We start from the raw sequence: 13,736 nt of genomic DNA, 5'->3' as shown, positions 1-13,736 counted from the left end.
TATTTTGCTTGTAAATTTCTGTTATATTGGTATAATCCTATTGTAAAAATCATAGCAAGTTTTTTTAAAAAATTGTCAGTATACTCAGAAATGTCTAGCTCATTCTGTCTGTATCTGCCTATAAAAATGAAATGAATGTTTCCTTGCAGTAGACAAAGATGTCAAGGTGACAGTGTGAGAGGTCAGACTACACAAAATGCTAGTAAGGATGACAGCTGTCACTGTACTGCCTGCTACTAATGAGCTTTACAAGTGCCTCTGCCTCTCTCTTTACACAAGTATCAGGTAGGATGGAAGGCAATGAAACTAGAATGAAATGACAGCTTACAGGTATTGACACTACAGCAGCTGGCTTTTATGCGTGCTATTCAATAAATGCTAATTTAGCTCTTTCACTTTTTCTCAGGTGCGCTCACTCAGTTTTCTTTGCAGCATGTAAAGTGTACTGCTATACATAATAAGGCACAATAGCAGTTTGTAACTGTACCTTTAGGAGTGAAAATTAGGAAACTAAGCATTTAAGTCAATGTTGGAGTTGGAAAGGGTAAAGACATAAGGCACAATTTTCTTTTTTTTTTTTTTTTTTAATGAAGATGAGTGTCCTTCTCCAAGTTTTTAATCCGTCTCTTCCAGTCTAGTAGAGCATGCAAGTTTCCAGTGTTTGATGTGTGGAGTAGGATCTCTATCAGAAGTTTAAAGATAACATGGTTGCTTGACTGAGTAGATCAGACTAGTCAGTCATCCTTGTTCTTTTCACTAAAAGTTATATCTGTGCTTCAGTAGCACCGTATACCTGGATTCTTCCACCCCAGTGACTTCAAATGAGTTTCTCTCCCCACCCTAAAAGAAAACGTCTTGAGCTCATGTTCCAGTACAATTCTGTTTGTGCACAGGTGCTTTTCTCTGGGGCTTTTATTTGCTTACCTCCCTCAAAATCAGGCGCAATTGTTGTACGTAAAGAGCAGCAAAAATTGTGACTTCCTGCTTTGCCCGTGACTTGGTTCTTGAACATTCACTCTGCGTTTTTTTTTTTTTTAACAGAAAAGTACAGATACCAATTTTTTCCACACCATTAACAACAAATGAGACATTGTTTTCTAGCACCAGCATGAACAATCTTGTACTCACCCCTATATATGTGAAAAGACATACAGGTGAAAATCAAGGTTTTACTATTTTCAGGTTACCTTTATTTTTTTCTGACTGTAGATATGCATTACATTGGTAAAGGGTAGTAATACATGCAGTGAGAAGTGCTGATTTTATTAAGAACCTGTTTTTCCCCTTGCTTTTGATATTGTCAAATTTTGCACTGCGGCCTACAGTTTCCATCTTCTATGTCCACTATTATCAGTTGATTTGTTTCCCCTTAATTTTAGTCAAGATGGTTCTACTGTTTCCAGGCTAGGGACAAATCAAGTACTTGTTTTGTCCGTGTTCATTTTTATAAAAAGAGAAAAGCAAACTTCTCCCTTCACCAAAAGAGACCAACAAACAAACAGGCAGGTTTTTCCTGTGGAGGAGAAAAAGTATGAAAATTCAGGTATCAGAACTTGAAAATTGGTTGGCAAGCTGGTCTACTGGTCTTTGTAGCTTTTGCCATTCCTATAGAGGGGAATCTATTTAAAATTTCTCTATTTTGGGCTAAGTTATAAATCTAAGAATAGATATTCAACTCAATTTAACCATTCATGAAAGCCTGTCTCATAAAATCCTAGCAGGCATATTGTTACAGCCTGACTGGCCTGGTCATAAGCATGCCTCTTCCTACAGCTGCAGATCTGGGCCCAGTCAAAAACCAGCAATAAAGATGGTTACAGCTAGGCAGTAAGATGGAGCTATATAACCATACAGTGCAAGTTACCTTGTATATCACCCAAACTATGTATTTTGTATTTATTTCTCCATTGGAGCTCAAGTAATTTTTTTTCCAGTAGTTTGTTCCATGGTACCAAATTGCTATGCAGCGTGACTGTTTCTCCAAAGACTATCGTAAAGGCTGGCTTACAAGTTCAATTCCATATTTAGACAACTGTATTTAACTTAAATGAAACATGAACAAACCTTTAATCTCTATAAAAAAGACTTTTCTATAGATCATAAGACCTGTGCAATACATCAAACTTACACGTAACAAAAGTATAAGAAATCTTCCTGCTGATAGTCCATCACTTTCTTAAACTGTTCTTCAAAGTGCCTACTGCTGATTAAATGGCAAGAGGATGTCTACTGGATAATCACCTCAGATCTTACTTTTAGCACTGTTTAATCACTTCCTGCTATTTTCAAGGATGGGTTAACAAAACCACCTAGGAGATAATGGTGAAACATATTGAAAAGGCTATTTTATTTTTGTTCTCAAAACATTCTGTGGCAAAAAAATTGTGAGCATTATGATTTTGTGCAAAAGCAAGTTTTTCTTAAACCTAACACACACTGTATTATTTTGTGCCTTTTGTTTCTCTGACACCTTTAATGTACTATTTTCCACAATGTAATAAACTTCCTACTAAACATAGCCTGTTCCTCACAAACATTACTATAGAGGCGAACTGGTGGAAGATTTTTAAGGCATACTCTTTATACAAACTGAGGGCATTGGCTCCTAAGTATTGCTGACAATTTGAGCCTATGTATTGATCCTACAGAGGCAGACACTAGTATAGTTCAGCAATTAAGTACACACTTAGTCTTAGGTATGTGAATAATCTTATTTTCTTCACAGAATCATAGAATGGTTGAGGTTGGAAGTGACCTCTGGAGATCATCTAGTCCAACCCCCCCTGCTCAAACAGGGTCACCTAGAGCATGCTGCACAGGATCACATTCAGGTGTATTTTCAATATCTCCAGAGAAGGAGACGCCACAACCTCTTTGGGCAACCTGTTCCAGTGCTCTGTCACTCTCAGTGTAAAGTAGTTCTTCCTCCTGGTCAGGTGGAACTTGCTGTGTTTCAGTTTGTGCCCATTGCCTCTTGTTCTGTTGCTGGGCACCAGTGAAAGAGAGTCTGGCCCCATTCTCTTGATACCCTGCCTTAAGGTATTTGTATACCCTGGTAACATCCCCTCTCAGCCATCTCTTCTCCAGGCTAAACAGGCCCAGATTTCTCAGCCTCTCCTGGTAAGAGATGCTCCAGTGACGTAATCATCTTCAGAACCCTCCACTGCATTCTCTCCAAGAGTGCCATGTCTTTTGTACTAGGGAGCCCAGAATTGTACACAGTCTTCAATGAGTTTCTTTATATGCTCTGATAGCACAGGCTGAACGTGATGCACCTGTGATTTCTGTGATGATAGCCACTTACTGACAAATCACCACCCATCCTTAATGATTCTCCAAGTGCTTCCAGAGAATTTCTTCACTTTCAGTTTTTAACATAGCAACAGATTTCACCCTGTTGGTTGACTGTGGCAAAGTAACCATATTCAGAGGAACTGACAGACAGAGCCAGTCATAAAAACATGTGGTCCTTGAATAAAACTTAATGGAAAGGCAGATTCCTCCAGTGCTGATAATTCTGTAGAGCAGAAAGAGATTTACTCTGCTTCAGTTTTGAAATTGGTATATTAGCTAGACCTCTGCTGGTGATCAAGAAGATAACAGGAACTACAGAACTGTGCAATACATACAAATTTATCTAAAGTTATAAAATATTACTCTGCTATCAGTCTATAAAAGATAGTTCTATAGCTTTTCTGAGTGAAATACAGTAAAAGATCCTGAAAACAGTGGTACACATAACAATTAGCAAAGCTACAAATAGGATACCTTTCTTCTAAAAATTGTATCACAACCACATACAAATGTACAGAAAAGGTACGAACAGTCCACAGATTTCCTCATTATACCTGATGACTCATTTTCTAGTTGAAAAAAGTCTAAGCCACAAACCTGCGGGTAAGGTCTGTATGTAACGTGAAACACTCATCCTGTGCAACATTAGTAAAAAGGTGCTTAGAGTTTTGTTCATTTTTTAAAATCATAAATGCAATTTTATCAGTCCACACATCAGATCATGTGTACACCAAAAAAAAAAATCATTAAAGTTTCATTCAACATCGTGGCTTCAACATAAACACAACTGATTTGTTTTAAATTTTCTCACAAAGGACTGCATTGTTGCATAAATCCAAGAATTCTAGTCTAAAGGCTAATAAAGGCTTGTTTCTGTACTACAGCATCTAATTCTTCAATTTGTTTTAAATGGTTCAAGCAATAAGTTTTCCAATTTCCCTAAGACAAATGCCCCATAATCTCAAAGGCAGAAGACTGGGAACACAATCATTCTCAAGCTATGAGCTCATACAGAACTGCTTCTGGCCCAACATTTGAAGCAGCTTGAAAAATCCAATTGGATTTGTATGTGGCACAAAAACAGAGAGACAAAGCAATGAAGAGAGATTAGAATAGGAACTTTTTCAAGCAAGAAGTAATAGCACTAAATATTTAAGTTATTAATCCTCAGAGTTTCACTAACACCATAAATGATTGTGATATCATAAAGGAGAACAGAATGATCTTGAGGGCTGGAGTAGCACCAAGATGAAATTCAACAGTAAAAGATGTGATGTCACGCACTTAGGGACCAATAACAAGAATTTCTCCTAACAGCTGTTACTAGAAACAGCAAAGAAGAAAGGTGAATTTTTCCAAAAGCAGGATGATTATGACCATCAGCACTCTGCAGCTATGAGAACGATAAACACAACTGTACGAGGGTCCACTGAGACAGTTCCCCGACAACTAGAGGTCCGTCCTGCTATGGATGCAGCAACCAGTAATTACGAATCTGTTCAAAAAAAAAAAAAAAAAAAAAAAGAGAGGAGGAGGAACAGGTGCAGCAAAAGGTCGCTAAGATGACCAAGGGAATAAAGAGCCTATATTTACTGTTCAAGAGATGGAACAATAGCCCTGGTTTACCCTAGCAAAAAATAAATAAGAACTGAAGTCCTCGGAGATGACGTGCCAGCTCTGCAGAAACGCGGAGGGAGGAAACGCGGCGGGAGGGCCGCCGACCGGCGCCGGAGCGCGGGCCAGCAGGTGCTGAGGGGCCTTGCGGAGCCGCAGGCCCCGCGCTCCGCTTCTCACGGCCGGGCAGCGCCGGCGCAGCGGGGCCCGCACCGCAGGAGCGACGCGCCGGCAGCTCCCGGGGGCGCTCAGAAGCGAGGCTCTCCGGAGAACACCTTTCCGCGGCCACCCAGGTGCCTGCAGCCGGCGGCCCTTCGCCCGCTCCCCCCGCTCCCCTCGCTTTCGCTTTCCCCGCTACCTCCCCCCCGCCGCCGAGCTCTGCCCGCCGCCGTCGCCCGCCGTCGCCCGCCGCCGCGGCCCCTCCCCGCCCCCTCCGTGACCGTTGGGAGCTTTGAATGGAACGCGGCGCGCGCGCGCAGCAGCCCCGCCCCGCTCGCGCCATGGCGGCGCCCCGGCTCGGCCCGTGACAGGAGGAGGCCGCGGCCGCCGAGCCCCGCCGCCCTCCCCCTCCCCAGCGGCGGCCCGGGCCCCCGGCGGCTTTCGCTCTCGGCGGCGCGGGGGGGAGGGCCGCGAGGAAGCTGTCATGCAGGAGGCGACCCCGGAGCGCCCCGGGAGCGCCCGCCCCGCTGAGGAGAGGCGGGGGGTCGCGGCGGGCGCCGCCAGCGGGGCCTCCTGGCTGCAGAGGGTCTTTGAGGAGGTGCGCGGCTCCTCCCAGCTGAGCGTGGCTCCCGCGGAGCCGCCCCCCGTCACCGTGCTGGCGGTGGAGCGCTACCTGGCCGAGGCGCCGCCGCCGCCCGCCGCCGTCGCCCCCCACTACTGGTACGACGTGACCGTGGCGGACGGCGCCTGCCAGCAGCGCTGCTACCTGGCGCCGCACCTCAACGGCCTGGTGCAGCGCGCGCACCTGCGCGCCGGCGCGCGCCTGCGCCTCACGCGCTGCGCCTACTTCTACGACGAGAAGCGCCTCAACTACGGGTTCCTCTGCCTGGAGGGGCTGGAGCGGGCGGGGGGCGCCGCGCCCGCCGCCGCCGGCCCCCACGCCCGCCGCCGCCCGCCGCCCCTCCGCGGCGAGAAGAAGCACTACCTCCCGCTCTGGAACAACGAGGACCCCTACGGAGACATGTGGCTGGCGGAGAAGCCCGCGGCGCGGGTGGACGTCGACGGTAAGCGAGTCGTTTGCTGCCCTGAGGCAGGCCCCGCGGTCCGAAGCGACGCGCTGGTTGCGTGAGGCGCTCGCCCGTGGGGGCGGGTCGTCACAGCCCTTGCCGGCTGCTTGGCGAGGGGGGTTCTCAGGTCAGACTGTTCTTCTTTTTTCCCTCAACCTTAATGGAAAACACGTGGCGTTGGTGCTTGCGCCGGATCTTCTCAGGTTTCAGAAAGGCCTGCTCCGCGGTCGGAGTGTTGGCCGCTCTTGGGGGTCGAGCGCGTACACCTAGTAACTGCCCGCGAAGATGCGGTGGCTGTTAAGGGGTTAGGCCAGCTGCAGAGGCATATGCAGAACTACTGCAGCTATGTCATCTGACAAACACTTCTGTATAACTTAAAAAGTGTTACTAGTCTCTTTTAAGTGAGAAAAAAAATAAAGATATGTGCCGTGTGCAGGTAGCTCAGGGCAGGGTTTCAAGGTGTGTAGTATTAGCAAATAAGCCTTTTTAAATGTCAGAAACGTTAAGAAAATGCACGTGAATTCTGATCTGCAACCTTTACTACTAAAAACAAATGTTCAATCATTAACAGTCTGTTTTGCTCTTTTTTTTTCTTTTTTTCTTTTTTTTTTCTTTTTCCATAGTTTCCAAGCTGACTTCTCTTGGTCAGCTGGAAATGACCTGGAGAAGCAGAGTTCACTTCCAGCCACTGCTCGTGAGGGTGCTGCACAAATCTAGACTAAGGTACTACGGGAAACCAGACAAAAAAATGGATATGCCTTATCAGGTAAAGAGGGACAAAGACATTGGTTAGCACTCTTGAACAATAGTTGTAGGATGTTGGGAAATTATTATTTCTGTATAGCACATACAGTTAAGAATTATGCTCCAGTGAATTTATGCTGAAAAGGCTACTTTTACAAAAATTGTAAGCCCTTAAAAGTATGGAAATTATGGATGTGGTGGTCATACGTACAAAGTCTGAGGCATGTGTTTCAGCTGAGGTTTTGGTGTAAAGGTATTTAGAGTTTTTAATAGCTTAACAGATAGTTACTTTGTGGTATCTGGGTATGGAAGCAGGAGTTAATCTATCTTTTGCCAAAAAACATGAGCAAACAAAACAATCTATTTCCCCTAATTCTTTCATCTGATGACTTACAGATAGTTAGGTTAGTGTACTGTAAAGTTCTTAATGCTTTTCCTAATGGTTATTTTTGTGTAGTGCTGCTTGGAAGTGGAGAAGGGAGGGCAACATTTTACAAAAAAGTTCCATAACCTACATGAATTCTTTTTTGTGGGGAGAGAGGTATATAAAACTTTTCAATGAAAGGCTGTGTTATTCTGTTGTTCTAAGTTTCCATTCGCTTTTTGCATGAAGGTAAGTCTTTGTCTTTTGTTGATGTTTCTCAGTGTACAGTCTAGATAGTGCTTCTAACTTTCATGGAAGTTCATCAGTCACGTTTCTTGGTATTAATGGCAGAATCAATACCCAGACTTGACTTAGCTGGAGAAATTAGAGAGATTTTGTATGCTTTTTGCTCTATGCAGTCTTTTCTTTCTTTTATAAAAGAAAGAATTGTGTGTTGTTGTTACTAGATAGACAGTGGAATAGCAAAAGATGTTATAATAGTTTAATTTCAAATGTGCATTGGTTTGTAAGTATTTTGGAATATGAAAGTAAACTGACAAGAATTAATGTGTATGATATCTGCATATTATGTGGAATTAGGAAAAGAGGGAGTTGAAACGGGATAAAAGATGTTGGCATCTAGGAATGAGAATATTAAAGAGAGTAAGTGGTAGTATGGACAAAGACAGACGGTTGCTTGAGGTTGGTGGGTGAGTGGATAAAATGAGCATTTTGGTGGAGCTGAGATTCATTTTGTTTGTTTTCTGAATCACTTTTTGCTTGAAAATCAATTACATATAATACTTTGATCATAACAATTTATACAATGATCTTGTAATAATTCAACCTTCAAATTACACTTTCTCTTCATGAATATTTTGAAGTGTTACTTTATTAAGGAAGACTCTCTTTTCTGTCATTTCTTGTGTACGATACTTCCTGAATCTCCTCTGAAGAACGCTGAGTCAAGTTGGTGTCACTTACCCTTACTGAGCACTAGAAGGATAAGCATTTGGGCAGGGGTAGTTGTGGGTGGATTCTTACGCAGAAATTGGAGATTTCTTCAACTCTAGTTTTCAGTACAAGTTTTGGGACATACTCTGCATCTCTTTAAAAGAGTTGTTGTTCATGATGCTGATATTATAGCTGATGCATTATCCAAAAGAAGCACTACTAGAATGGTGATAAATACAAATGAATGTATTTTGTCTCTTTTTCCTTTTAGGCGTACTTTGAAGTTGCTGATGGTTCAGGCATGATGTCAATGGTGTTGTGGAATTCATTATGTCCTGAATGGTATAACAGTATGAAGGTTGGCACAGTACTACTTCTTGAGCAGTATGCTATCAAAACCAGTTATCCCTTTAAAACGCAGCCGACCCCAGGGGATTCACAGATGAAGAGATTTGCTACGATTGGTTAAGTATTGCAGAAATCTGTTTTGATTCAATGAAATATAGCTGTAAAAATGAAATACTGTATCAGCTGACAGTTACAAGAGTGCCAGCGAAGTTAGGCAGCCTTCTGATCACTAAAGTGGTGTATTTCTAGTTTGTTTTTCAAGGCAGATAAAACACAGATGCCTTTTTGAAAAGGATGTTGATGGAGGTTTGCAAACATGGATTATGATTTGATGGGCATAGACCTGACAGGCATATTTTGGGTATATTGCCTCCGACTTTGCATCCTGTCTTACTGATGCCCTTTTTGGTAATGGACCCCTTATTCCCAATTTTAAGACGGAGCCTCGTGCATTTGTTGCTGTAATCATGGGTTTCATCCTCGGTACCATTTCTGCATGAGAAATTTCTTGTGTGCAGGAGATCTGAAGACCGAAACTCTTACTGGAGACTTTGGGAGCTATTCAGGTGGAAGGTGTTTGCAGAATAGAATGGCAAAGGAAGTGTATGTGTGTCTCCTTACAGAAAGTATTATCAGCCTCTTACTCAAATACCAAGATTTCTTCTCTCTAGGCAAGTGAGACTTGTCTTGATAGCCTAATGTCTCATTTCTCTGTTTCGAGTTCTAGTAATGCTGGCTTTTTACATATTTTAACTGTCAGTAGAATTAGAAACTGCTGAAAGGTAGAGCTAGCTGAATTCATTTTTGCATAACTCATGAAAATTCATTCATGCCAATCCAGATGTTATATAACCAAGATCCTGTCTCTTGTTCCTCTGTCTCACGAATGAAAAGTCTTTTAACCATGTTACAAAAACAGGTAAAATGTAGCTTTTTGCAGAAATAATACGGCAAGTGATCCATTGCTGACATTAACTGATGTGGTACCTGTCCTTAAATATTAGCTCTAACAAGTTTCTTAGCATCCAGGTAGTTACTGGTCTCTGTTTGTTTGGATCACATCTACAAGGGTTTTTTGCCAAAATCGGTTAAAACCTTTATTTAAGAAAGATGAAAAAAATCTGACTCCTGATTTCAAGTATTGGGGTTGTAAGCACAGGGTTTTGGTACTATATTTTAATCTAATTCTACTTTCCGATTAATAATACAAATACTATTTGTGCATTGCTCACACCTTCTTCCAGATCACTGAATCTTGTTATCACGTGATCTGACTCCTATACTGGGGCTTATCCTATACACTAAAGTCTGTCTGCAAAGCTCCATTGAATAAAAAGTTGGAATGATGACCACTGTCTCTACTGAAACAGTAGCACCATGGGTAATGCACAGATGAAGAGTATTCCTTGGCAAAAAATGTTTCTTTTCTGCTGTTGGTTAATGTGACAGATATTTGAGAGAGCTGTGCTACAGAAATACCAGTGCTGCAGAATAACAAAAATAACCTTTCCAAACTACATTATATCATTTTTTTTTCATGCCTACTTCCCTGAATATAAGTTCTTTCTCTTACATACTCATACCTGGAACAAAATAATGGCCAAAAATCAGAAAATTCAAATATCTTCCCTGAAATAAACAAATATGCGTTAGTGAAGGTTGGTGTGTGTATATATAACTTATTAATGGTGACAGTCTCCTAATGCAGTTGCTGCAGTTGCATGAAAATAAACAATATTTTCACTGCCAGAAGCAGTGTATTCTCTGTCCAGTGTATTTTTGCCTTAAAAACAGATCTTAATGTCTGAAGTGTTTGTGAATAATTGGCAGAAGAGAGAAGTACTTAGTCAGAAAGGGAAGTTTGGGAGGAGAAGAATGGAGGAAGCTGCTGATTATTACAAGCCAGCCTCACAGCAATTATAATTGCTGCAAATCTTTCTGCAGCAAAATGACATAATAAAATCTGCTATCTGAGGTGATTTTCTCTTTGAACAAATAGCACTTTTAAAAAAAAATAGTTCTAGTGACATTACACTACTGATTTCTGTAAGTGTTAGTGGGGTGGAAATGTTGATGTAGGGATCAACTTGGGAAATGAGTCCAATGGGCAGTGCATGATGATAGATATGTGATGGAAGAATTAAAACAATTGCTCCACGGTGATGTGCCATGGAGTACTTTCAGACTGTTAGTGTGCTGTAAAGGGCGGAGGGGGGGGGGAAAGGGGAAGAAAAGAAAAAGAAAAAAAAAATTAATTCGGTTCTTCTCAATGTGTATGTACAGTATCTTCTCTCAGCACAAAGCTTTTTTTTTTCTTCTTTTTTTTTTCCCAATATATAAATTGCAAAGCATTTCATGCCATGGACTAATGGGTTTTATGTCCATCTGGCCTTTAAAAACAGAGACTAAAGAGAACAGAATATCTATGAAACTTCCTAGGGTAGATCAGATTTACTGATTCTCTTGAGCATAGGTAGCTTTGGATTTTTTTTTTATTTTATTTTATTTTTGTTCAGATGACAATATAGTTCAAATTCATGCCTCAGTAGTTTCTTGGTTAATATAAAAATATGTATAAAAATCCTCGATATTCTCTGAATGTTTCCTAAAATGTATATACCCCTGTATGGGTTGATATTTCAGGTTTTTAAAGAGTACACACTACATCATCAAAAAGTTCATCAGCTAGCTAGTTAAGGCAATCCATTATTCTGAATTGTTTGAGTAAGCATTACTCTTTTTATAATCTGTTCCAATTTCCACCTTCCCAATGCTTTCTTAAAATCTTTCACCTGTAAATTGTTAAAAATGCATCTGGAAAGATAACAAAGTCAGAGTTTGTTAGGCTGCAAGGGAAAGTGCTTTCAAGATTAAAAGTTCTCACAAGACTGTGCTTCTGGCATAGTCCTACATTTTTATGAAGCGAGGTCTACATTGCTTGCTTCTGCAGTTTACAGCTGTAGGTCTTAGAGCTTGAAAAGTTGCTATCAGCACCCTGAGTTCCATCAAGAAGCCTCTGGGTGATGTGTGCATCTCACAGATCACTGAATTTATGTGGTACTGATGGAAACTGCTGTTTTAGTAGGTTGGACTGACCTTAGCTTCTGAATCATCCCAGAGTACGGTCTCAAGTTGAGTATGTGACTTCCACCTAATCTTAAAATGATGAAACTACTGATGAATAAAGCAAGAACATTTTTCTCAGAAATTTTATCTGAAATATTGTCTTGAAACACTAGATGCAAACCACATTTGTCTTCAAGATACATTTGTTCTCAAGATGCATAGTGTAAATATAAAGGGCCTGTTATATAAACAACTGTATTTGTTATTTATACCTGTTTAATTACTTTTCTGGGCACATTACTTGAGTGATCCCTTACCCAAATCAAAGTATCTTACAGAAACTAAATTGGTGTTGAATGTCAGCAAAATTTGCCTTGTGGTGAGATGCAATAGGGTATCATCTTGCATATTTTAGATGCTGAAACCATTCCTGCCATATTGTTTGTCTGGTTGCAGAACCCTCCTTCCTCCACTTGCCTTCCACAACACTCCACCATGTTATTCAGTGTCTGTGCAGTCTGCTTGATAAATTTAATTTTTCGGGGGCAATAGAATACACATGAAAAGACTTGTTGTTTTCCTGCATGGCCATGGTATATTTAAATCGTGTTAATAACTAATTGAACATAAATCAAATACAGAAGTTCTGAGCTGTTAGTTTTTGTCTTCTGTTATACTTCATTCTCTGCAAGTCAGTTTTAAATTGTAGTGACTTTTGAGGATGAAGCTAGTGTAAAAAGTATTTCATAGCTAATTAATATTCTACTAGTACATGTTGTTGATTTTTAAAATATCTGGCTGGATCAGAATAAATTGGCTTATATTGAGAATTGGAAAGTTTAGCATTGGTCAGATTAATCATTGCATTGTTGAATACCATACCTGAATTCCTTACTTTATCCAGATGAAAACTAAAGTCATAAGACTTGCTTAGTAATTTCACAAGTAGTGGAATGAAGTTAGAATATGTCATTTAATAAATATTAGTTGGCTTTAGTTGTTTTTTCGTTAAAGTAAAAATTTTTGAATTTGTATTCATACCTTAAATGCTATTGTGTTTTTTTTCTTCATCAGAAATCAGCTTGAATGTTCGAGACCCGCCTACTAAAATAAGTATTATTCCAGAAGAAATGGTGAAGCCAGAATGGGGATTGCCTGAAGTCAAATATCGATTTATCACAAGGTAAAATAAAGGCTTGTTATTTCTTAAGCTGGAAGTTAATTTTTACTAAATTACATAGAATGTTAATTGGAAATTTCTTCTGAGAAGTTTTTGAGAAAGCTTTATGTTTTATTATTAATGAACACCAGATTTTTTGCTTTGTTTTGTTTTTAGGTCAGAACTGGATGACTTGCCAAACAATCATTCCTGTGATGTTATTGGTCTTGTGACATTTGTAGGACGGGCTGAAAGAGCAAGAAAGAGAGGTTTTTCTTTAAATATCACTTTCAAAATTTATCAAATCATTTTTAACTTTTTGAAGAAATGTTTATATGTTTTGCTTCATATTTGTTTATATAGAGCATGGTGAAGACTTCTGGCTCTATCGCTGGGCACATGCCATTGATGGGACCTCAGACCAACCATTCATTCTGGAATTATTTGCAACATCTCAGCCAGATGTGTTTGAGCGTATTCACCCAAGTATTTATCTCTTCATAGTACTTAATTACTTGCAATGTTTTTCTTGTTGGTTACTAATTTCAAATTCTAAATGTAATTGCCATTGACTAAGAAAAAATTGCCAAATTTTCTCCTCAAATCAGCAAATAGCTGATCAGTTATTCAAATTTTTTTAAAAAATGCAACACATTAAGTATTGGCAACCCTTATCGTACTGTAATCTGCCAGTATACCCTAGGCAAATAGGCAGTATGGCCTCGGGCTGTTTTTTTTCTGACCTGGTTTCAAACAAAAACCTGCCTCAAGCACTTGAAACAATGTCACTTGCATCCGAGGTAAATAAAGTAAGAAGGAAACCATTAAAGTCTGCTACTCCCTTTGTCCTGTAAATAAGTGATTTTTTTTTTATAGAGGGGGAACAATTAGGAAGGAGTAGGGGAAGAGAAAGATGAAGGTGGAAGATCTTCATTTCCTTGAATAAACACTTTTTGACAAAACAGAA

The 13,736-nt window shown here is 40.5% G+C and overlaps 1 protein-coding gene across 1 annotated transcript in view; it reads left to right on the top strand.

Annotated features, from left to right (window-relative positions):
- Positions 1-5,441: 5,441 nt before the first annotated feature.
- The window catches only part of RADX (RPA1 related single stranded DNA binding protein, X-linked), a 29,569-nt gene continuing 21,274 nt past the window's right edge, over positions 5,442-13,736 (top strand). The window contains exons 1-6 of the mRNA XM_062584919.1: positions 5,442-6,131; positions 6,758-6,900; positions 8,468-8,660; positions 12,685-12,793; positions 12,947-13,038; positions 13,133-13,255. Of these exons, the coding sequence (XP_062440903.1) occupies positions 5,552-6,131; positions 6,758-6,900; positions 8,468-8,660; positions 12,685-12,793; positions 12,947-13,038; positions 13,133-13,255 (1,240 nt within the window). The 5' untranslated portion in view covers positions 5,442-5,551. The remainder of the gene's footprint in view (positions 6,132-6,757; positions 6,901-8,467; positions 8,661-12,684; positions 12,794-12,946; positions 13,039-13,132; positions 13,256-13,736) is intronic.

This window comes from Rhea pennata, chromosome 11 (assembly GCF_028389875.1).
Source record: "Rhea pennata isolate bPtePen1 chromosome 11, bPtePen1.pri, whole genome shotgun sequence".
Taxonomy (NCBI): Eukaryota; Metazoa; Chordata; class Aves; order Rheiformes; family Rheidae; genus Rhea; species Rhea pennata.
This window is presented reverse-complemented; position numbering and strand designations above follow the sequence as displayed.